This window comes from Lemur catta, chromosome 9, assembly GCF_020740605.2.
Source record: "Lemur catta isolate mLemCat1 chromosome 9, mLemCat1.pri, whole genome shotgun sequence".
NCBI classification, from domain to species: domain Eukaryota; kingdom Metazoa; phylum Chordata; class Mammalia; order Primates; family Lemuridae; genus Lemur; species Lemur catta.
The window spans coordinates 56017662-56042006 of record NC_059136.1 but is presented as its reverse complement, the minus strand read 5'-3'; the positions used below and the strand labels follow the sequence as shown (position 1 = coordinate 56042006).

At 45.8% G+C, this 24345-nt stretch overlaps 1 protein-coding gene and 1 long non-coding RNA gene across 3 annotated transcripts in view; one reads left to right on the top strand and one right to left on the bottom strand.

The window, feature by feature from the left end:
- Nucleotides 1–9215: 9215 nt before the first annotated feature.
- Nucleotides 9216–16186, bottom strand: KLF10 (Kruppel like factor 10). The gene is made up of 4 exons (XM_045561917.1): nucleotides 15850–16186; nucleotides 12456–12689; nucleotides 11433–12345; nucleotides 9216–10822 (listed from the first exon to the last, which is right to left on the bottom strand). Exons 1-4 carry the CDS (start codon nucleotides 16018–16020, stop codon nucleotides 10563–10565), a joined length of 1578 nt encoding a protein of 525 aa, XP_045417873.1. The 5' UTR covers nucleotides 16021–16186; the 3' UTR covers nucleotides 9216–10562.
- Nucleotides 16187–16747: 561 nt separating this feature from the next.
- Nucleotides 16748–24345, top strand: part of LOC123645233 — an 80902-nt gene continuing 73304 nt past the window's right edge. The window contains exon 1 of one of the 2 annotated variants that reach the window (XR_006737454.1): nucleotides 16748–16865. This is a non-coding gene — a long non-coding RNA (uncharacterized LOC123645233). The other variant, XR_006737455.1, reaches the window with a different exon arrangement.

Sequence of the window (24345 nt, the reverse complement as noted above, 5' to 3'; positions counted from 1 at the left end):
GCTCCCTCTTAACTGCGCAAATATAAGGTACCCATTATGGTGGGGGAAGAGTTTTACAGGTTTTTTTGGCCTTTAAATTCACCCCTTTCAATACCTCTTGACATGCAGAAGTGGTCCCTGGTAGAAGGGAATAAATTCACTTGGAACAGAGCAGCCTCATTGGACAAAAGGAATTGTATTAGTCAGACAACATCATGTAAGTCAAGGTTATGCTGCGGTAACAAACAATCCCTCCAATCAAAATGTCTTAAAACCACAAAGGTTTAGTTCTCTCATGATTCCTTGTCATACTTGCTCCAGAACAAAGGCTGGCTAGCCAGAATATTGCAGGTCACCACAGTAGAGGGACAGAGAGCTCTGGAGCGCCTGTCACTGGCAGTTACACATTGTGGCCCAGGAGTGGACGTGTTATTTCCACTCGTAGCCCATTGGCCAGACCTAATGCATGCCCCTGCCCAGCCACAAGGGAGAAGTCAACACTGCCATGTGTCTGAAAAGCAGAGTCTGAAATATCTGAGGGACTCAGCCATATGATCTCTATAGGGGTGGGGACCCAGGCCCCCTTTCTGCTTGAAAATCATTATTACAACCACACTGACTAAGCATAGCATGGACATGATGAATAGTATCAGAAGTCATCATGGCCAGGTATAACTCCAACCAGCAAGGCTGACTAGAGCCTTGATTGAATTTTCCTGGTTGAACTAAATTAAAATTTGGGACAAGAATATATAATCCCTTAGAAAAATCAAACTGAACAGACCTAAACATGGATAAAAAAGACCATCGTGATGCCTATTCCATTAATGATATTGTGATCAGAGAGAGGATCCTGAATCTGATTTATGTCCAAGGCAGGACAAGCTTATCTTTTGGGATAATTAGACAAAAAAGGGATTGTCACAAATAATGCTTGTAAGTATGTAATGAAGGAAAACTTTGCTGAGAATAAAGAATATTCCTCTATTCTTTAAGAAACACCTGAGTGCACAATTGGAAATTATGTCTCCCTGTTGGCTGGACATTACAAACTGCTGCGTACCATGTCACTTCGTGACACAGGATAAAGGGGTGGAAGAGGCACTTAGCTCCCATAGGGAATTTACCAGATACTAGAGATAGGCACTTTGGACCAGTTTAGACAATACTGCTATTGGAGTATTAAGATGGAACGATATAGACTGACATATGTTGGCTACTGTTATCGGCTGAATTGTGTACCCACCCCCTCACATTCATATGTGTAAGGTCCTAACCCCCAGTGCCTCAGAATGTGACTATATTTGGAAATAGGGTCTTCAAAGAGTTAATTAAGGTTAAATGAGGTCATTGGGACAGGTTCTAATTCAATATGACTGGCATTGTTAAGGAAGAGATTAGGGCACATTCAGACAGAGAAGGAAGACCATATGAAGACACAGGGGGAAGATGGCTCTATACAAGCCAGGGGGAGAGGCCTCAGAAGACATCCTACTGACACCTTGATCTTGGACTTCTAGCATCTGGTACTTTGAGCAAGAAAATTGTTGTTTAACTTGCCCAGACTGTGGTTCTTTGTTATGGCAGCCTAGCAAACTATTAATAACACAACCAGTGTTTCAGACACTTTTCTATTTTAAAAAAAGTAATCGAATCTTACAAGTTTTGATACTATTGTCTCAATTAGTAGAAATCCCTAAAACCTATATGCCCACTGTTTCTCTATCTTGCTTCTCCCCAAAATATATTGTCCAATTAGAGAGCTAAAGGCAGCCTGGAAACTGGACAAAACTGAACATGGTCTTTATTTCAGGACTTGGGGTTTTACTGCCTACTCCGTAGGGATACTTCCTGTTTGTATTATCTGTTGTAAATTTGTATTAGCAAATTATCCTGAAATGTAGTAGCTTAAAATAATTATGTATATTTATTATCCCTCACAGTTTCTATAGGTAAAGAATCTGGGGGTGGCTTAGCTGGATAGTTTGGCTATGGTTATCAGAGGTTGTAGTCAAGATGTCAGTCAGAGCTGCAGTCATCTGAAGGCTTGACTGAGGCTGGAGGTGGCTTTTTCACATGGTTGGCATGATAGTGCAAGCTGTTGACAAAACGTCTAGCTTCTCCCCTGTAGACTTCCCCATAGAGCTGCTAGAGTGTCCTCACAACATGGCAGCCGGCTTCCCTTAGAGTAAGCAATCCAAGAGGGAACATGCTGGAGACCACAGTGTCTTCTATGAGTCATCTTGGAAATTTTGCACCATCATTTTTGCAGCATCCTATTGGTTACATAGACCAGCCCTGGTTAGCATGGGAGGAGACTAAACAAAGGGATGAATACTGGAGAGCAAAATTCACTGGGTGCCGTCTTGGAAGTGGCTACTATATTGCTCCATCCCAATTTTGTCAACATTTGAAATTTGGCCTTTCTTCCTAACAGGAACCACACCACGACAATTTCTATACTGACATCAGATTGCTGGCCCACCTACAGGGGCCTTTTCTGTCTTAATATTTCATCTGAGTTGTGACAATGCAATACCTACCACTGGCATTTGGATTGCCTTCTTAATGTCTACCCACCCCCAGTTTTCAAATTTAATTCTATCTTGGAAACCAGGTTAAATGAGCAGTATGATCCCCATTTTTAGATAAGGAAACAGAGCCATGAAATAGTTAAATTGCTTACTTGGCTCACCATGATGGCCAGCACAGAGCTGATACCAGCACACAGGCCCATGACCCCAGGAGAAGGTTCCTTTCACAAGGCCACACTGTTTACTTTGTCTAGTGGTAATAAACACTCAGTACTTGCTTTTATCTTTTCAATGAGACTGTGCAAACTAAAAGGGTGCCTTTTTGAAACCGATATTCAAGGTTCAGATAATCTAATCAGAGAAATAGGAAACTGCTTCTATCAAAGCTTACCACTGGGTCATCTTTTCTTCACTTCATGTTATTTCTTAACTTTTTATTTTCTTCTCAGAATTTCATACGGATTTTTTCCAATCCCAGGCTGTGCCTTTATTAACTAGTGGGTGAGCTTAGAATTAAAAATTAAACTTTTCCAAGAAATTCAAAGAAAGAGAACGTATCACCTTTTTATATTTCGGGGTCTTTTTTCCCTTTCAGCATCCCACTGCAAGCAGGTTGATCAAGGTCAAACTGGGATTGCTGGCATCCATTGAGTAGAGGGCTGTGAATTTCTAATCTCTGTGAAGATCAGGATGCCAATTGGCAGGGGAAGCTCATGACAGCGGATGACCCCATTTAATTTTATTCCTTCATTAGAACAAGCCAAAGATGAGAGAGAGTTGTGCTTCTTTGGAGTTCTGTGTCTGTCAATGTGAAGCCACACTATTTGGGCAGACCTGGCACAGGTACGGTCTGATAATTTCCTGGGGGCAAAGATGTTTTTGTCACTCATGCTGATCCTCATTCCCCTGGGATTTTGACTCCTAAAGCTCTGGGCATAACTTTATACCATTTTTAGTCCCATGCTTGATGGAGCATCTGAGATTGGGCACTTTGTCATGAATTAGCTAAATTCAGATTTGGAGAATTCACTCAAGCTGGAGTCATTACAAGGAGAACAAAGAGAACTCAGTAAACTGACAAACAGTTCATATATCAGATGCTTCTATGGTAACTCTGCCCAAACTTGTGCTTTCTCTGTCTCTGTCTCTGTCTCTCTCTCTCTCTCTCTCTCTCTTTTTTTTTTAAGAGATAATGTTTTTCTCTGTCACCCAGGCTGGAGTACAATCAATGGTGTGATCATAGCTCAGTGCAGCCTTGAACTCCTGGGCTCAAGCAATCTTCCTGCCTCGGCCTCCCGAAACTTGTGCTTTTGATCCAATGTCAAGTACGTATACTTTAGCTCTGCCCAGCAAATGGCCATGGCCATGGTTTTATGCTTTGTGCTTCTCTTCCCAGCAGACTGGCCTCGTTGCAGTGAGATTTTTGTAAATGGGAACCTTGGGTATTGAAATTCTCTAATCACCCAATTCTGGGTGGCTTCCCTTTTTCAGAATAGGCAGCCACCCCAGGTGGGCATTCTAGAGCATTCACTGCCATGAATTGTTCCCAGACATGGGTGCTGTAACAATGCCAACAAATGTAGAATTTGGCTGGGCACGGTGGCTCATGCCTGTAATCCTAACACTTTGGGAGGCTGAGGCAGGAGGATCACTTGAGGCCAGGAGATCAAGACCAGCCTGAGTAACATAGTGAGACCCTGTCCCTACAAAAAATTAAAAAAAAAATTAGCCAAGTGATAATACACCTGTAGTCCTAGCTACTTAGGAGGCTCTAAAAAACAAACAAAAAAACAGATGTATTACACTTTCCAAGGGTTTTTGTGTACGTAACTTTCTTTGAGCTTGCCAGTAGCTCTATGAGCTGAATAAAGGCAGATGTGGTTAGCCCCATTTTTAAAGGTGGACATTGAAACCCACAATGATAAAGCAACTTTCCCAAGAAATAAACCAGTTATCAGTGTAACCAGGACTAGAACCCAGGAGTAATGGTGAATTTTATGTGTCAACTTGATTGGGCCACAGGATGCCCATATATTTGGTTAAACATTTTAGGTGTGTCTGTGAAGGTGTTTCTGAATGAGAGTGACATTTGAGTGGGTAGACTGAACATAGCAGATTGCCTCCCTAATGAGGGTGGGCCCCATCAGATTGGATGAAGGCCTGGTTAGAACAACAGGCTGAGGAAGGGGAACTCCATACTCAGGAAGGCTATCTGGCTGCCTTTGGGCTGGGATATTATTGTGTTCCTGCCTTAACATTGACTCTTCCTGGGTCTTGAGCCTGCTGTCATTTGGACTAGAACTACAATATCCTGGGTCTCCAACTTGCCAACTACAGATCTTGGGACTTGTCAGTCTCCAAAATCACATGAGCCATTTCCTTATAATAAAATCTCTCTCATATATGTATTATATATTATATATACACACATTCTTTTTTTTTTATTGGTTCTGTTTCTCTAGAGAACCCTGACTAATACACCAGGTCTTTTAATTCAATCAGTGCTCTTTCCCTGACACTGACACTTTCTCCAGGACACAGCTACCGGTGTGGAAAATTAGAGGCAGTGCTAATGACAGAGAACCAACTCTGTCATTTCTCAAGTTGGTCTTAAGTTGGTTAGAAAAATGCCAGGACTGAATTAAGGCACCAGAACAAAATCAGTGGGACATTTCCGGAAGAAAGATTTCCTCAAGGTGTCCCCTGATGTCATCTCCCAAAAGATCTCTACTAGCTCCAAGGCTTCACTGACTGCCCAGTAAAGAAAGTCTCCATGTCCGTCCCTGCCTCATTCTGAACGTCTTCCAGAGAGAAAGGGTGAACTGAGGCAACATTTCTAAGCCATTCCAGGTTGAGGTATTAGACTCACATGACGGGCCTTGGTGACCTTGTGTATGTCTGTCTTGATCAGATTTCTTCCCTGCTTTCTTAAAAATGCAACGAAGACAACCTAAATGCCAGGAGACTGTTTAAGAATTTGGAAGGTGGAGTACATAAATGGTCCTTCCAGCACTGTTGTGGAATTACGGGAATAAGAAAAAGGCAGTTTTCAGCTTCTTATCACCTTTGAGTGACATTTGTCTGTCTGTATGTCATTTAACAACTTCCTGATTGTTCTCCCTCCCTAAAATCACATAGGCCTCCTCTTGGCTCAATTTTCAGTTTGACAAAATGTATTAAGCCCCTGGTATGTGTTAGGCACTGTTCTAGATGCTGGTGATATAGCAGCGAGCAAGACCCCAGGTCCTTGTCCTCGAGGAGTTTTACAGTCAAGGGTAAAAGATATTCAGCAATTTCATTAAAGGGTAATGATTGTTATGATAGTGGAAATGTCAAGGTGAATGGCAGGGGAAACATTCCCAGCAGAAGAAATGGCATATGTGAAAGCTCGGGGCTTGGACACAGCATAGAGAATAAGGTGGAGGTGCTACGGCAGCTGGGGGAAACCTGGTGGTGCAGGTAGACCTGCTCAGCACGCGGCAGCAGCCAATAGCCACCTGTGGCTGCTGAGCTCTTGAAATGAGGCCAGTCCCAGTGGGGCTGCGCTGTGAGCATACAACGCAGACTGGATTTCAAAGATTAGTACCAAACAAGGTATAATCTGTCTCATTAGCAATTTTATATTGATTATATGTTGAAATGATAATATTTTAGATATATCGGATTATACAAAAATGTTAAAATTAATTGTTTTCTTTTTTTTAACGTGGCTACCAGAAAAGTTCAAATTATACGTGTGGTTCACATTATGTTTCTATTAGACAGCACTGTTCCAGATCTTGTTATGGAAACTGGGTTTTATCCTGAGAGCACTGGGAAGTTTCTAAAGTGTTTTAAACAGGGGAAGTGACATGGTCGGATTTGCATTTTCAAGACTCTGTGGTGAGGGGACTGACCGGTAAGAAGATGACGAGACCAGAAGCCTGGAGACCGGTCTGGGGCAGCTGCACCGCTTGAGTGAGAAATGCTGGCTTAGACAGGGTGGTAGCGATGCAGGTACTTTTAAAAAGGGGAATCACTAATACCAAACAGCTCTCACTCTGGTGAGAAATGACAGGTTCAATTTCCATCTCTGATATAAAAAATGCTTGAATACTGAAGGAGCTAACAAGGGCCAAAGTTGGAACAATTGAGTCACAAAATAAGTACAGTGTTATAACTCAGAGAATGACATAAATATTCAAGTCAATGCTGACATAAATAACTGAATAATAAATGGAGAAGCAACAACTCTTTCTTACAGAATTCCAATTAATAAACAATGAGAGAATTAGCATATCACAGTAATAATTGCCTCAGGCAAGATGTAAGGATACTAAGATGAATAGGGAAAAGTTTGAGCAGAAACAGGTTATTTGCATAGTCTTAAAGTATCTCCCTCCAAATTTTTAATAATTATAGGCCCATTGCGGTGGCTCACACCTGTAATCCTAGCACTCTGGGAGGCCAAGGCAGGAGGATCACTTGAGCTCAGTTCGAGACCAGCCTGAGCAAGAGTGAGACCTCATCTCTACCAAAAAGAAAAAAAAAATTAAAAAGAAAAAAACCCACAAATTTTTAATAATTATAATAATTATAAGGAGAAAAGTAGTAAGTTTACAGTGGAAAATTCCAGCAGTCATCCCCTTAGCCAAGTGAGTGAGGTTAGCCTCGCCAGCAGTGCAGACGGACATCATGTGTTCATTGGTACGGTGCACTAAGAAGGGCATTATCACTCTGGGTGACTAGTTGATGCGTAGTCTTAATATAATCATGAATAAACATCAGACAAACCCAAATTGAGGGTCATTCTACAAAATAAGTGACAAGTACCATTCACAAGACAAGACTGAGAACTACTACAGATCGAAGGGGGTTGCATAGATTTGACAGCTAAATGCAATTTGAGATCCTGGGTTAGGTCCTATAATAGAAAAAAGACAGTAGTGAAATCCAAATAAGTTCCATACTTTAGTTAATAGTATTATTCCAAGGTTAATTTCTTAGTTTTGATAAATGTTCTACAGCTATGTAAGATGTTATCGGAAGCTGGATGAAGGGTGTATTAGAACTCTGCACATTTCTCTAAGTCTAAAATTATCTAAAAAGCAATTAACTATTAAAAGAGGACAGCTGAATACCAGGAATTTCTTATAGTTCATCTTTTTTTTTTTTTTTTGAGACAGAGTCTTGCTCTGTTGCCTGGGCTACAGTGCCGTGGCGTCAGCCTAGCTCACAGCAACCTCAAACTCCTGGGCTCAAGCAATCCTCCTGCCTCAGCCTCCCGAGTAGCTTGGACTACAGGCATGCACCACCATGCCCAGCTAATTTTTCTATATATATTTTTAGCTGTCCAGATCATTTCTTTCTATTTTTAGTAGAGACGAGGTCTCACTCTTGCTCAGGCTGGTCTCGAACTCCTGAGCTCAAACAATCTACCTGCCTCGGCCTCCCTGAGTGCTAGGATTACAGGCGTGAGCCACCGTACCGGGCAGTTCATCTTAATATATGTCAAAACAGGAAACATTCAGAATTGAAATGCTAAGGCTACACTAATGACATTATCTTAACATGCTACAAATATACTTGTTTCTGGGCAACTTTTTCAAGATCAGAGCCTGCAACCACATTCAACTCAAATATAACTTTCTTCGAATGATTTATTTATAAGATCCCTAAGGAGAAGTCTCAGATGCCAACTAGGACTGGGAAGAGCCAACAACCAGGTGACACTGTTTGGCCACAAAATCACAAAGGACTGTGCATTGAGGTAGGCAGACAATACATCAGTCATCTTCTTCCATTCCTCTTTTGGAGACTTGTACCCATAAGGAACTCCAGGGGAATTAGGATGGTCCAGGTTCCCAAAACCGAAGCTACACCAGAGCTGCAGAATGGAAAGTCCTCTCTCTAGCAGCTGTGTTGTATTTAGGTGGTATTAAGTTTCCAAGAAAAGAAGTAGCAATAGGTACACAGATGACTTGAGACACTTGTCCTACAACTGGTGCCAAGTGAGTACACTGCCCTTTACCATGGTGTTCAACAGTGGGCCAGACACTAGGTCAACGGTTACGCTGGGCATTGTGGAAGATGTTCTCATGATCACAGATTTCAGTGCAAACTAAAATAGTAATCTACAAAGTTATACTCCAACAAGTAGGATCTACAGCCCCTAGTTCTTTCTACTGATGAGTGACTAACGAGCGTTTCTCTTCAGAGATGGATTGCCTTTCATGCAGCTCAAGTACCAATGTTTATTGTATTTAAGGCATCACTTAATGGTCTGAGTTAATTTAACTTCTAGAGGTGAGCAATTTACTCTTTATTTAATAAGTTGGCATTCTTTTCATTTGCCACAGCAGTTTCATTGCTTCTAATTATTCACTGCGGTGTTCCCTTTAACTTGAATGCTACTTAATATGATTTTGCTGAGAGCCAGAGCTATATTTCAACCCCAAATCATCAAAATGTATAAGAATGTTTAAAAATTAAAATGTGGTTTCTTAAAACTGGCTGGCTCACACATTACCTCACCAAATATATAGATATCTGGCTTCACATTGTATAGTCTCTAAATTGATTCATTTTAAACATACTCCTACAGTTCAAAATCTGAATGAGACTCTTAGAGAAATTCAGATACTAAGTCCTCGGATAGTATAAATAACCAAGGTCAAGGTGAGAATGAGAATGGTTTTTAACAAACACAATGAACCAATTATATATACCAAAGGAAATTCTTTATTGTAAACAAGATATAAAGTACAACAAAAGAAGTATTGTGCAAATTTTAAGTCACAAGGATCTCTTTTTTTAAAGAGAAAACTCTTTTTTGTTTTCCAAGGGTCCAAGTTTTGATGTCAGAAACCTACACTCAATATACAGAAAAATGTTAAATGGGAAGATATAGTGACACTTTTCACTATATATTTTGAACAATTTACTTTTGTTTTACCATTGTGTGTATCATCCACTATATAACAGAATATGAGAAATACTGTTAACAAAAGTGAATGTTCTAATAATAATTTTTCTACCTACCTACCTCCAAATCCCCCAAAACTCCTATAAATTAACAGGACATTTGCCCAATCTTTGAATAATGGTCACTAACTTTCTAATTCAATAAAGCACACATTATATCCTCATAACATAAGGGTACTTTACCGATGACATAAGCCATCTTTTCAAGGAGTTATCTAAAATTCTTGATATCCCTTCTTTACAATACATATTTTCATCCTCAGATTTTTTTCCTAAACAAAGTGCAGTGTATCTTAGAGTCTACAGAAAACACATTTGTATACAATTTTCAAATCTACACAAGAAATTGCAGGCAAACTAAAGTCCAAAGCATAATAAAATGCCTAGATATAGTCACTTCTTAAACTTTCAAAACAAAAATGCAAAAAAAAATTGTAGCTATACTTCAAAGCAATTAAATTAAGGAGGATTCCAATTCTTTGGGCCCTCTTAGCAATATACAGCCTTTCAATTCCAAATATTAACAATAGTGTAAAAATGATAGTTCTAGATATATTTAATAACTACACCCACAAAGTTGACCGGAAAGACTAGGAATAGTAAACAAGATAACTCTAGAAAAAGATGACAATATCTGTAATAATACAAACTGATTTTACATCTCCATCTCTGTACCGTAATGTTTATTTCCAGTCTCTATATTCTTGAAACCAGTGCTTTAGAAGAATCACATTGAAAAGTTGGTCTCAAGTATAAACAGCAAAAGTAAAGTAACAAATGTGCACACAAATTCAAAATCTGTGCTACCTGTGTCAACCTCATCTGAAACCTTCAAAAATATTCAAAGGAATAAAAGCTTTCTCATCTCTCTTATGTGATAAGAAATGAAACCTGCCATTCTGTGACCTGCCTGTGGCCAAAGCCCTTCTTGTCATCTAACCCAGGCTGGGCCTTCACACCAGGCTGTCGGGCTTCTGCTCTAAGCCCGCACTGGAGGGCCACAGACTTGCAGTGGAAGCATTTTTACATCACCACTGGCTCCCAGCTGTGACCAAAGTGAGTTCTGATTCTTCTCTTTCCGAGCTGTCACTGTGTGGGAGCAGGAGTTGGAGGTAGAGCAATGTCATTTAACTTGCTCACTTCCATTTGCCAGTTTGGTAGCTTCTTGGCTGACAGATGGCGCCGGGCATGCTTGGTCAAATGGTCACTCCTCATGAACCGCCGGTCACACATGGGACAGGCAAATTTCTTCTCACCTGTGTGGGTTCGCCGGTGTCTGGACAGTTCATCAGAACGGGCAAACCTCCTTTCACAACCTTTCCAGCTACAGCTGAAAGGCTTTTCTCCTGAAAGGAAGAAAGTCAGATCGTTGTTATACATTTATTAAATTCCTGAATATGATATGTTGAATTAGATCTAAAGGTATATGAGAAGATACATTTTAAAATAATACAAACTAATAAATTAATAAACTGTCAAATGAGTATTGGATGTGTATTGTTCCAATTTCAACTTGTCACTCTATCACGTTTATAAAAGTCTTCCCCTTACAGAAGCCAGACAGGCGTGGTGGCTCATGCCTACAGTCCCAGCTACTCAGGAGGCTGAGGTGGGAGGATGGCTTGAACCCAAGAGTTCGACATCAGCCTGGGGAACATGGAAAGACCTTGTCTCTTTAAAAAAAAAAAAAAAAGCCAAAAGTAAAAAGATTTTCTGTCCTCAACAACTGTGTTTCAAAGGCTTTAAAGATACTCTATTAAAGTACTCAGCCATCTACAGAATCATTTGACAGATTAAAACAAGAGCACCTTGATGCAAGTCTTTTAGAGGACCTTGCACTGGTATCACCCACTGAACTAGGATGTGTACCTGTGATTACAGCCCAAGACTCTTCATTTAAACAATTTTCACTTACACATTTAAACATTAAAGACACAAACATGAAACGGTTGGTACCTGTATGCGTTCTTGTGTGGGCCTTCAGATGGGAACTTTTAAAGTATGTCTTGCCACATCCTGGGTGGCTACAGATGTGACTTCTTATCCTTGATGAGTCAATCTGAGGAGTGACTTTTGCTGCTGAAGGGGAAAACCCAGGAGCAGGGGCAATGGGAGAGAGTCTGGTGCCATTTGGGCTCACGACTGGAGGCTTTGGGCTCTGCACCACAGGCTGGGGCACCACAAACATGACGGCACCTTTGGGTACCTGAGTGCCCATGAACACGACAGGTGGGCAGACAGCTGGCGGCTGGCTGGGTGGAGTGCTGGGAACGACTGTTGTCACAACAGGGTTGTTTGCAGGAAGGGGAACCATCTGGCAGATGACCGGCATAGGTGGCACTCCCCCTGGGGATACTGCAGGTGGAGAGACCAACACTGACTTCTGTTGTGGGGACGAGGGGGCTGGCTGAGACCTACAGATGACTGTCTCTGAGGAAGGCACGGAAAAGTCATAAAGTGCAGCGCTTGTTTTCTCATCAACATCCGCCACTGTGTTTCTCTCACATTTGGATCTGTTTGGTGACACAGCAGCACATGGTATGTTTTTTCTTGGAGCCTCAACATTAAGGTAGGTTCTTCTTCTAAAAGAATTGTCCTGATAGTTGAGGATACTGGCTGCCTTCACTGGGCAGGACTGATGGTTACATAGCTGGGCGTCAGCTGTATGACGAATCACACTTGTTGCCTGAGCCTTGGGAAGTTTAGGGTCAGATACTGGGCTCTTTTCTTCCTCTTTGAAAGGTGCAGCAATGTGAGGCTTGGCAGTATCTGACAGTGCTTTGAAATGTCCAGTAGATGGCGCCGGTGCCATCAGATTCGACACTTGAGAGGGTTCAAAGTCAGAGGGGCTGTAAGGTGGCGTCAAACACTACAGAGAAGGGAAATATACAAGCAACAGCATGAGAAATTTAGAGTTCATTATGTAAGTTATATGAAATTGAATAATTTCCATCCATCTTAAAAAGTAATAATACTTACAAATGCTGGGATTGTATGAAAATCAGGCGTCCCTGGAAACAGATTCTCTTCCTCTGACATATCAGATACTGGTGTAACAGGCCTGTTTTCAATGTATTTCCTAAAATCAGATTTCCAACTGCAGCTCATTGACATAAGTGCTTCAACAGCTTCAAAATCACTTTTTTCTGCAGTTTTGTTCCAGGAATACATACTCTCTTTTGACCTTTCAGAAATCATTTCCATTCTTTCCTCCTATAAAAACAAAAGATTAAAGCTTATAAGCATATTTTTTGTCATCCAAATGACACACAGAGGAATGTACAAATATTTTGTTTTTTCTACAACTTGCACAACCTTCCAAGTTAAAATTTGACATTTTTTCTCTGGCCCGTACTCTGATACTTAGAAAGCTCAGCTACACTGGTCAGGCAGGTGACCCAGACTTAGTGTTAGTGGTAATAAATCTTCCTTTCTTCAGCTCACACTTAGCTTGAACATTTGATATCCTTGCAAGCTAGAGAAGAACACCTTATTACCAGCAGTAAGAGGACCAAGACCAGAGTTATCAATGCACTTGTGATCCAGAAAAAGGGAAACATTTGGCTTAGAAGAAAAAATAGTGTTTTATAGTCTTTCCAGAGTAGCCACCTGCAACTGGGGTCAGACAAAATAACTAAGGGAGGGCTGTGGAAAAAGTTATCTTTTTTCAATACTATAGGTATAGTATGAGATCTTTTGATGTGAAAAGCAAGCCAGTATTTTCTTATAAAGACAAAGTGTAGTAGACAGAGCTCTGGCCTGCTGATATGGGTCTGACCTTTGGAAAGTCCACTTTGCATTCTGGGATAAAAATCAAAGGAAAAGGGATCCTCAGGGTCTCTTTCAAGTTAAAATTATATCAGGTTATTTGAAATCTAAAATTATTTGATAATTTGATTATCTATGGTAAAGAGAGATCAAGTGAAATATGTAGGAAAAAATCCCAAAGCTTTATTTTAGTCAAGTTTCAACCTCTTCATTTTCGTTCCCTTTTATTGTATCCATCTGACACAATGGCTTGCTATGCCTAACTATGACTGGCTAATACAATAATTAAAAAAACTGGATAATCAGAAAATTTAATATCCTACTCGGAATTTGCAAAAACCCTGACTATAGTCTACAATAGTCAAAACAATCTATTTTCATTTCTTAAAGAACTGCTTGATGACAAAAGAAAATAACCACATGTTTTCTACTTATTTGTACAACTCCTTCTACCTAATGTTTTATATTAAACTTCTTTGAACTACACTTTTAAAAAACGGTGCATCTCTTTCATTTTCCATTAAAAGAAAAAAACCTGCCCAGATTCGTTTGGTCAAAGTAGAGATTGTGTAAAAATACTGAAAAACGTTCTTTATGTTGCAAGGTATTATTCTCAAGGATTGTTTTAAAAATGCATGATCTCTTCGCGTTGAAATCCTAAGAAAACAAGCCACTGCTCTTGAAATGTCGCTAACAATGCAATTGCATAATCGCGCCCGCCTTTATGTAAGCGGCAAGGGACAGCGCGCGTGTGTGTAAAAGCCTCCAGACGCCAAAGCGCAGAAAGGAAAAGAGGCAGGCGGGCAGCAGGCAAGGAGACCGGGAGCTGGGGAGCACAGGAAAGGGAAGCGGGGAGGGAGGAAAGGGAGTGGGTCTCGAGGCAGGAAAGGGAAGAGCGGGCGGAGGCGCGGGCGGGGGAGGCAGACGAGAGGCGGGGGCGGACGGCGGGGGAGATCCTCGCTGGCGAGGACAGACGGATGGGGCCGCCCTAACCTCAACGAGGCTAGCGGGTGAGTCACCGGGAACATTCCTCGCCGCTCGCACGTCCCCGCGCCCCTGCCCCCGCTATTGGCCAGCCGGCGCGGCGGCCCGGGCCCGGATTGGCTGCGCGGGGCGGGGCGGGGGCGCGGGGAGGAGGGGGCGAGGCATGTGAACAAAGCGTGATCAGCGGCTGCTCCGGGCGGCGCAGGAAACGTGAACTGGGAATTGCCGCGCCGTCACCTTTCCCCTACTTCCTGAGCCGCGGGCCCCCGCCCGCGCGCCGGCCCCGGGGAGGGGCCGCGGGAGCCGCCGCCAACCGCCCGGCAGTTCGCGCCGGGCCCGTGGGGAGGGGCGGGGCCGCGGGCCTGGCTCCCGGAGACGCCCGCCCCTTCCAGCTCCCCGTGAGCCGCCGTTCCCTTAGGAACCGACAGCGGGGCCGGGCCTCGCTCCCGCCCCTGGCGGAGGCCGGGGCTGGGTCACTTGGGGACGAGAGCTCCCCGGGCGCACCCGCTCGCGGCCCACCCCCGGCCTTCTGCTCAACTGCGGGAGGAGGAGCCGGGTCCCCGCGGAAACCCGGCCGCCGCCCTCCTCCTGCCTGCAGCCCCTGGGGACCCAGCCAAGCCCTCGGCGCTTCCCGCCCACGCTGCCCACGGGACCTCAGACCACCCCGTCTCTCCCAGCAGAAGTGCGCCTCCTCCCCGCGGCTTCCGGCAGCTCCGGCCCCCGCCCGCCGCGCGTCTCCACGGGTTCCCAGACGTGCAGCCCCCACAAGCCCCGGCTCCAGACGCGCTCCCCCGCGTCTCGCGGCCCGGCTCCCCCCGCCCACCTTCCCGCCCTAGCTCCTGGGTCCCGCTTCCCACTCTCTGGTCCTTTCCAAGGGGTCGTCAGATGGCGGCCACCTGCCCCTGCCGTGAGAGTCCCCTCCTGACGCCGGGGTGGGGGACAACTCGTCCCCCTCTTGGGGGTTGCCGGGCCCGCATGTCATCCCCCACACCGACGCCACGCGCCCCTTACCCCAGCCCCGGGCTATCTGCTGAGCAGCCCCCTCCCCGTGGTCCTCAGCTGACAGCCCCCATCTTGCAAGCCTCTGTTCAGACCCCCAAGATGGGTAGCCCACTCTTCTCTCCTGTGGACACCTCGCCCCTCAAATGCTTGCAAGCAGCCCCCTCCCACTCTAGGTCGCATTCCTGATCAGGACGAGGGCATCTCTCCCCCGTGCCAGGTGCAGGGTAACCCCCATATCCCTCCCTTCCACACCTTCCCCTAACCTCGCTGCCAGGACAGCAGCCCCCTCCCCACTGCTCCCGCCCCTCCACAATCATCCTCTCCCTCACCTGTCTCCTGAGGTCTCCCTGCAGAGCTGCCCCTTCCCCTCGTCAGTACCCCCAGAGTAAGAGCTCTCCCCCCGTCTCCAAATCCCTGTGCACCTCTTCTGACCCCCTGCCCACCATACACGCCCTCACTAATGCCTAGTCTGCAGGCAGGAAGCCCCTTCCCTCTCCGCGACTCGGCTGCAGCCCCGCTGCTCGGGCGCTGCTGATGTCAGGTGCTCAGGGTTCGCGCCCTGGCTGACCCCTTCCTACGACAAGGCAAGGAAGGACAGGGGCATCCCCAAGTGACTTACCGCAGTGTGCTGGAGAGAAGCGCCGAAGTTGAGCATGGTTGGCTGCGTGGCTGCCGGCGGCGAGCTGACTGGCTGCGAGGCTGTCGGATGCCTGGCCACAGACGGGCTCCCGGAGACACTCGACGCCGCTCCCGCCGCCGCTGCGCTCCGCGCCGTCTGCCCCCTCCCCATTCAGGTAGCCGCTCAGCCAGCCCCGCGCCGCGGGCGGGGGCGGGGGCGGAGCCTGAGACCGGCCAATCAGCGGCAAAGGTGTGTGAGGCGCCGGCCAATGGGTTCGCGGGGCCACGCGTGATCAGCGGCTGCCCGGCAGCGTGAAGCTTGTGTCAGTAGAGCGTGTACACAATCCCCGGCAGCGTGTTCCCTTGGCCCTGCCCGGGGGAACTCCCGCGGCCACCTGATTCAGAGACGCCCCTCGCCCCTCGCCCACCCCTCGCCGCTAGTCCCCAGCCTCGGCCTAGGGGGCGGTGCCGCAGGCGGGGTCCTAACCCAGAGGCGCAGCGACGGCGGCGCGCCCAGGCACTACGGAGGGCCGGCCCCACGTGGGGGGTGGGGATGGTTGCCCGCTCCGCCCAGTCCCCTCCGAGCCCGGCCTCTGCTCTGCCCGCCACGGAGTGGGCGGGACGCCGGGCGGGCGGTGGAGGCGGTGGCTGCAAGCCGAGAGGCTCGAGCCAAGAGATTTGCATTGGAAGCGCCGTCCTCTTGCGCGTCTGGCGAGAATGAGGAGCCCGGTGGCCGACTGAGCTGCATTTCTGAAACATTTGCTGGGTTTTGCCTCGCTGAGCCATGGGGAGCACCAGGGCGGGGGGGTGGGGGTGGGGGGAACCCTGTCACTGAGCCGACACCGGCCCGTGCGCCCTCCGCCCACGCCCCGACCGTCGGCGCAGGCTCTCCCTCCCCATCCGCTGCGCAGGCAGCAGCGCCCGCCCCGGTCCGCCCCGCCCAGCCTTCCTCCTGGGCAACCGAGAGGATGGTGTGAGGACTGCAGGAAGCCCCGAGAACTGGACCAATGTGGCGTGGTAGGGATCCGTAGACTCGCGTTTTTATCCTTCCCGGGCGCTGCGGAATCGAGTTTGAGCTCGGTGTAGTTGAAGTTTAAATTGCAGTCTACAAGCTGTTTCAAAGGTAGACCCCACCTTCTCTAACCCACCCCACACCACCCCTACCCGAGGCCTCTGGAGACGCCCAGCCTGGAAACCGCTTGTGGGGATGGGGTGGGGAGGGGCCTCCCGGGGTCTGGAGGCTCCTGCTGGACACGCCTGGAGGTGGGGTTACTGGCCGGGTCAAAGACACTCTGTCCCCTGAAACCGCCCCCACCACTACCACCCCACCCACTCCTCCAGCCAGTCGGAGGCAGGCTGGGTTTCTGAAAGGAAACCCGCCTGTGTGCTGCGCCAGGGACTGGGGATGGGGCCTCCTGCTCAGGAAAGCCCATGGCTCTGTCTTGGCTCCCTGTTTGCCCCCTTTTGGCCGTTCGTGCCCGTTCACGGCAGCTGTTGTTGGAGAGGGGGACAGTGATAATGGGTCTTAAAGCAAAGCGGAGATTTTATCTCCTTCAGACAGGCTGAACAGGAGGCAGAAATCACTGTCCCTCCTGCAAGCAATCTCACTTCTCTGTAACTGAAAGGCTAATAATGCAAGTATCCTTTCTGTCCCAAAACCACAGAATAAGCCTAGAAAGGGAGTTAATTGTTTTAGAAACTGCCAAATCTATGACCATCTTCCAGTGGTTCCTTCTGATATATCTTAGGCCCAGGCTAACCAACAACAATAGTAATGATAATACCATTGGCCTGGGCCAGAGAGACCCGGGATGGAGATGAAAACTGAATGGCCTCCTGTCACTGCTGTGCTGCATTAGTTGGAGGGGCGCCAGCTCAGCTGCCCTGCAGCTCTTCCTGCCCCCTCCATCCCTTGCCCCTGCCTCTGTCTGCAGGGTGTCCCTCCCTGTAGGCTTCCTTCCGCCTGGGCTGTCCCATCCTGTTGACCTGAGCCCGAGGGCGGGAGCAGCTGGCCCTAGGCACCTGTGGCAGCAGAGGAAGCTCCTGTGTGTGCCCCGCCAGCAGGCGTGCCTGCCTTCCTTCCTGTCAGGGAGCCGCCCCCTGGGGTGGCCACTGCCAAACTGTCCAGGCTTGAACCCTGTCCCTTCCTCAGGAATGTGGGGCCTGCTGGCACAGTGCCTGCAGCATGCTGAGAAGCAAGGAGCATTCATGACTTGTGGAAGTGATTCAAAACAGGAAAGAAAAGAGAAAAGGGGTAGGAGGAACACTGTGGTGGTGGCACAATTCCTAGAGATTCAGAGAAAGGTGTTCCCCAGGCACCTCAGACTCAAGGTACCCAAAACTAAAATTGCGTTTCTATTGCTTCCCCTGTGTGCACGGTGTCTTCCTCAAAGCCCTGTTGCCAGTTAGTCCCCGGGTCCCAGCAATTTTGCCTCCGAAACATCTCTTTCTTCACTTTCTATTTCTGCCAGTCAAATGTTGCTCTAAGGTCAATCTGTCATCAACTCTTGCTTGGATTAAACAATCTGCAGTTCTCCCCCCCCCCCCCGCCACCCAACCTCCACCCACACCCCAGCTGGTTTTCCAGTGCCCAGACTCCACACCTTGACCAAAATGGCTTTTTTAAAGTCATGATCCAATCACAATGCTCCCTACTTAACAATGATCCTTGGCTCCTGTAGCCAGGAGATAAAAGGGCATTCCATTCTGAGCTATAAAGTCTGTCTCTGACCACAGTGACAGTATGCTCCCAGCACTGCTGACCTCATCTCCCTCCCAGACTTACTCTTGCCGGCAGCCACAGCTTGCTATTCCTCAAACATATGGTACATTTCCATGTCTCCATGCCACATCCTCATTCAGAAAACACTGTGTTGCTCATGCCTTTGTTCGTTTATCCACTCCATTCAACAACTATTTGTTGAGCATCTACTCTGTGCTTGAGGCACTGTATTAGGCACTGGGACAATAGCAGTGAGGAAGACAGTTCAGATCCCTGCTTGCAAAAAGCTTGGATGAGGAGACAACATATATATATATATATATATGTGTATATATACACACACACACACACACACACGCACACAAGTATGAATTAGGAAGGCAAGTTCATTGCATTGCACAGAATTGTAACAGGGTGGTATGATTGCACCTGAGTAGCTGGTTTGGTGTGGGAGATAGGAGAAACTTGCTCTGAGGAGGAGACTTTGAAGCTGAAAACCTCATGAGAGGATAGGAAGGTTCAGGGAAAGTGCACCCTAGTGGAGCAAACAGTGAAGGCAGAGTCCCACAGCAGGAAGAGCTTGCCCTGTGTGGTACGGTGTGGCTGGTGTAGAGGTGCTGGGGAAAGTGGGAAAGGATGAGGCTGGAGAGTGAGGCAGGAGGAGCCAGACTGCTGAGGAATTTAGAGGCCATGGTATGAAATGGGGATTTTCTTTAAAGTGCAAGAGGAGGCCATGTTATCTTGGGAGAAATGTACAGTTTTATCTTTGAAGGGCCTCTTTTCCTTCTTGGCCTTCAAGGTCTTTGCTCCACTGCCACCTTGTTGAAACCTTCCTTAACAACTCAGGATGAATTCATAGTTCTCTGCCCCCCGTAGCCCTTTGTCCATATCATCATGCTGGGAGTATAGCACTTATCACATCTATTGCAAGACAGAGGTTACAATACTGAATCTTGCCCATGTTCCACCCAGATCTGAGCTCCTTCAAGATGGTGGCCTTGGCATAATTATCATTTCAGTCCGGTATCAATTCTATATTAGACACTCAAGATCTTTTTTTTTAATGGTGGAAGTAAAATTGTAGGTTGTCTCTGAAGACCCAGTGGGGTTACAGACAGAATGTGGGCAAACGCCTAGACAGAAGTGTGGGTCCTTCTGTACCTTTTCCTTAGCTTTCGTCATTGCAGGGTGAGACATGGAAATTGTCATCTTGGGCATGAATAAAAGAAAGTCTTTGGGCAGTATTCATAAGCAGTACCTCAGGTAGATGCTGATCCTTCCTGCTGATGGTGCTGGTTTCTCATTAGATTGGAATAGTGAAGGAAGTGGGAGGGGGCTGTCACATAAAGATCCCTCAGTTCAATTACAAATGTTCAAACACTTTGTACCCCGCAGTCATCTTCTCTTTGCTCCTTAGTCAGTGGGTCTCGTCACCATTCATTCATTCATTGCCCCACCATATGCCAGGCATTAGCTGAACACTGTGGTACAACTATCAAAAAGGACACAGTTCCTGTGTTGAAGGAGCTTCCAGTGTAGTGGAGAAGTAAATAAGTGAGCCAGCCATTACCATAGAATCTGGTAAGTGCTAAGATACGGGTGTGCACAGAGAGTTCTGGGAGCCTGGGAAGGGCCAGAGAAGCCTTCCCCCAGTTGATCTCTAAGCTGGGGAGTAGAGAGTAGAGTGAGCACTGGAGATTCAGGATGCTGTCAACTGTCTGGATCACAGGTTTGAGAGGCAGGATGAGGAGCTTAGGCTGTGAAGAAAGGCAGCCCAGAACCTAAATGGGGTTTGTGTGCCATGCTAAAGAAAGTAGCAGTGGAACTTTTATCCTTAGGACAATGGGGACCTACTGACAGGTTTTAGCAAGGGACGATGGTATAGGACACTCATTGTGGCCCAGTGTAGAGGGTAGACCAGAGGGGAAGGGGTCTATCACCAGTGAGAAGGTTTTTGTAATAATGGGGATGGCAAAGATGATGCTGGCCTAAACCAAGACGTGGTGGCAGGCCTGGAGAGGAGGGACTAGAGAGTCCAAGAGCAAGCAGGATTTGGTCATTGATCAGATGTGGGCGTGAGGTAGAGGGAGGTATCTAGGAGGACTGCCAGGTTTCTGGCTTCATTCATTGGATGAAACAGGGCAAAAGTAGGACACCATTGCCTAAGGAAGAGGCCATTGAGAGGTAGTAGGCTATGATGGAGGGGAAGAAAATGCTAAATTTCAGGCCTGCAGCTCAGGAGAGAAAGATCTGGGCTGGAGACTAAAATTTGGGAGTCATCAGGGTATTGGTTGTAGTTGAAGCCAGGGGAGTGGGTGAAATCCCCTAAGAAAAGTAAAGAACCAGAGAAAAGAAAAGACCTATGGGTGGACCTCTGGGGAACGACAGGCAGAGAAGGAAAGAGACTGAAGGAAATGGGAACATGGTGAAATAATAACAAAGGGTGACACAGCAAGGACTTGCATCTTATACGCCATACACAAGAGTTTGTGTCCTAGTGCAAAATAAAGTGGAGATGAGAGGCACACGAGGTCTGATTCAGAAAGTGAAAGTTGTCAAAGTAGAAAAAAGAATATCCCCTCCGACTGGAAAATATTAATTATTAACTATTTCATTATACTATTATGGTTTTTAAACCATTAAAAAATTTTAAAATCTTGACCACACACAGTGCCTTATGCCTATAATCCTAGCACTTTGGGAGGCTAAGGCAGGAGGATTGCTTGAGCCCAGGAGTTCAAGACCAATCTGAGCAACATAGCGAGACCCCCATCCCTATAAAAAGTAAAAATAAAAAAATTAGCCAGACATGGTGGCATGTGCCTGTAGTCCCAGCTACTTGGGAGGCTGAGGCAGGAGGATAGCTTGAGCCCAGGAGTTTGAGGTTGCAGTGAGCTATGATCACACCACTACACTCCAGCTGGGACAACCGAGCAAGACCGTGTCTCAAAAAAAAAAAAAAAAAAAAATTTAAATCTTGAACTCTGTATGTTGGGTAAATTGTTTCTAAAGATAAAGTCTGTTTCCCTACCCCTTGATTCTGGGCTGGGCCCACCTGTGACTTCCTTTGACCAGTAGAATCGGAGGTGGTGCTGTGGGACTTCCGTGCTAGGTCTTAAGAAGATTTTGAAATTAACGTCTTCATCCTCTTGGAAACCAGCCAGCCACTAGGCAGAGGGACTCAGGCTAAGCTACTGAATAATGAGAGAACATTTTGGAAGGAGAATGGCCATATGGAAAAGACTGAGGCACCCCAACCAACAGCCAGGACCAACACTCCAGACACAGCAGGGCTACCTGGGACCCTCTCTAGCCCATCACACACACTCAGCTGATACCACATGGAGCAGAGATGAGCCATCCTGCCGAGCCCTGACCCACAGAATCATGAACAATAATAAATAGAAGAGCAGCCCCAGGCTGCAGTTCCTGCCTCCCCCCCCCCACCCGCTCCCCTACCCCTGCTTCCGTCTGTAGGCGTGTCTCTGGGTTTGGGGGTGGTTTGCTACACTGCAAGAGATTACTGAAACATTGGGTGTGTGCTTGTTTCAGCTCTGGACTGACAGCCACAGTTTTCAAAATATTCATTTTGTAAGTGTTTTTTTTTTTTTCCAAGAATCTTAAACACCTGGGAGAAAGCCCTAGGAAGGAGGAATAAAAAAATTGATAAAGTAAAAAAGGAAGAAAAATTGGAGAGAGTAAGAAAAATATCCATACCACCAACAAGCACTCTCCTGAGTGCTCTGAGATGGAAATAAATGTGTATTAGGAAGAAAGGGAGTTCATCTTGATCGGGTGCCTGCTGTGCACCAGTTGTTGCTTGGTTCACTAAGAATATGGAGGCCCTAATTGGATCCATTATATAAAGTCCATGGTATAACAGTTTTCACTAGGGATTTTTTTTTTTTTTTTTTGGTAAAAAAATTAAATTCCTCCACTCTCTGTTTGCTCTTGTTATCTCCCCAAGAGGTGAGAAGCCAGTTAAATGGCTCAGTGGCTCTGCAAGGTCCCAAATAGCAGTAAATATAGTTAACATTTTGATTTTTGCAAAATGAAAATAGTTGTATTGCTTTATTTTTTTAACAAAAGTAAAACACGCTGATTCTAAAAAATACAAAAAAGGAATAAAAAAGATGAAAATCCCCTGTAGTCCCATTACCCAGAATTAACCTCTGTTAACATTTTGATGTGCATATTTTCAGACTCTTTTTGTGCCTTCTCATTTCTCTTTCTCTCTGTATTATAAAATATGCTATTTTGTAACCTGCCTTTTTTTTTCACTTAATCTATCATGAGCATCTCTCTGCACATCAATAATTATAATGGTAGAGTTCTTACAGCTTGCTTTTTGTTTTTGTCTTTAAGAGGGTCTTGCTTTGTCAGGCCAGGAGTCTGAGACTAGCCTAGGCAACATAGCAAGACCCCATCTCTATAAAAAAATAAGAAAAATTAGTCAGGTGTGGTGGTGTGCACCTGTAGTCCCAGTTACATGGGAGACTGAGGCAAGAGGCAATATTGCTTGAGCTCAGGAGTTTAAGGCTGCAATGAGCTATGATTGTGCCACTGCACTCCAGCCAGAGTGACAGAGTGAGACCTTGTCTCAAAAAAAAAAAAGAAATTCATAAGATCACAAAGGAAATTATTATATTGATAATATAGTTATCAAAATGTCAAAACATACAATGGTAATTTGCCGCTATAGTGCTCCTTTATTAACATATTTAATAACAAGATCTAGTGTGGGTCAAATAACTGAAGTAATATCGAAGTTATAATGAGCATAAAGGAGACTTCGAGGTATGTAACAGTTGTAATGTAATTTCCTTTATTAGTGACAAAGTCACAGGCCCTGCCGATCCTACTGTGGTTTGTTTTCTATAGTTATGGTGAAGAAAATGCTAAGGTTTGGTTAGAGGCTAGTAAAATAGGCTGAATAGCAGTGAGTGTTTCTTGGTCTCAAGCAGGCAATTTGCATGCATGAGGACCACAAGACTTAGAGGCCCAACCTCCAATTGGACTTTGAAGTGAGGAAAAATGAGGCTTGGGGAGAAGGGGTATAAATAAAATATGACCTTGAGAGTTTGAAAACCTGTTTTCATGGGGCTCTTCTGGGTACTCTTAGGCTAGTTATTTTAAATTGCTCAGCCTCAGTTTCCTCGGCTATAACATGGAATTTACATAACTATACCCAAGGAAATCAGGGGTGTTGAGAAGGTTTTAAACAAAATAATCCATGTTAAAATGCTTGGCAGAGACTGAAGCAGGGCTTCTTAACCTCTAATGTGCACGGAATCCCTTAGGGATCTTACTCAAAGCAGATTCTGATTTAGTAGTTCTGGGCTGGGCCCCAAGATTCTGCACTTCTACCAAGTGACATCCCAGGTCAGACCTAAGCTGCTACTCTGAGCACCACACTTTGAGTAACAAGGGTCCATCGTACTCTACAAATATTCATTGTTATTACTTACTGTCACTTTAATATTCTACCCAACCCTCAGAATGGCAGCTGGAGATGGGCAGGGAGACACAGCTCATCTAGTGAGGCCAGGCTTCTGCGCAGCAGGACACTCTGGTCTTGCAGCTTCACCTCCCTTTCCCTGCCTACCAATACCAGGCCATGGTGAAAACTGGCCATGGCCAAGTCAATAATGCTTCAGGCCAAGTCAGTGGGAAGTAAACAAACATGGGGAGTGGGAGCAAAGATTAAATGGGATATTTGTGCATAACAAAAGTATATGCAGAAAATATTTTGCATTTGTAATGCTGAATATCTCA

What these genes read in the sequence shown, in the direction of transcription:
- KLF10 (XM_045561917.1), bottom strand. Translation starts at nt 16,020, where the DNA reads ATGGGGAGGGGGCAGACGGCGCGGAGCGCAGCGGCGGCGGGAGCGGCG. An exon ending in TTCATACAATCCCAGCATTT is followed by an intron (nt 12,346 to 12,455) that starts GTAAGTATTATT and finishes CCTTCTCTGTAG; the next exon opens with TGTTTGACGCCACCTTACAG. An exon ending in CCACACAAGAACGCATACAG is followed by an intron (nt 10,823 to 11,432) that starts GTACCAACCGTT and finishes TCTTCCTTTCAG; the next exon opens with GAGAAAAGCCTTTCAGCTGT.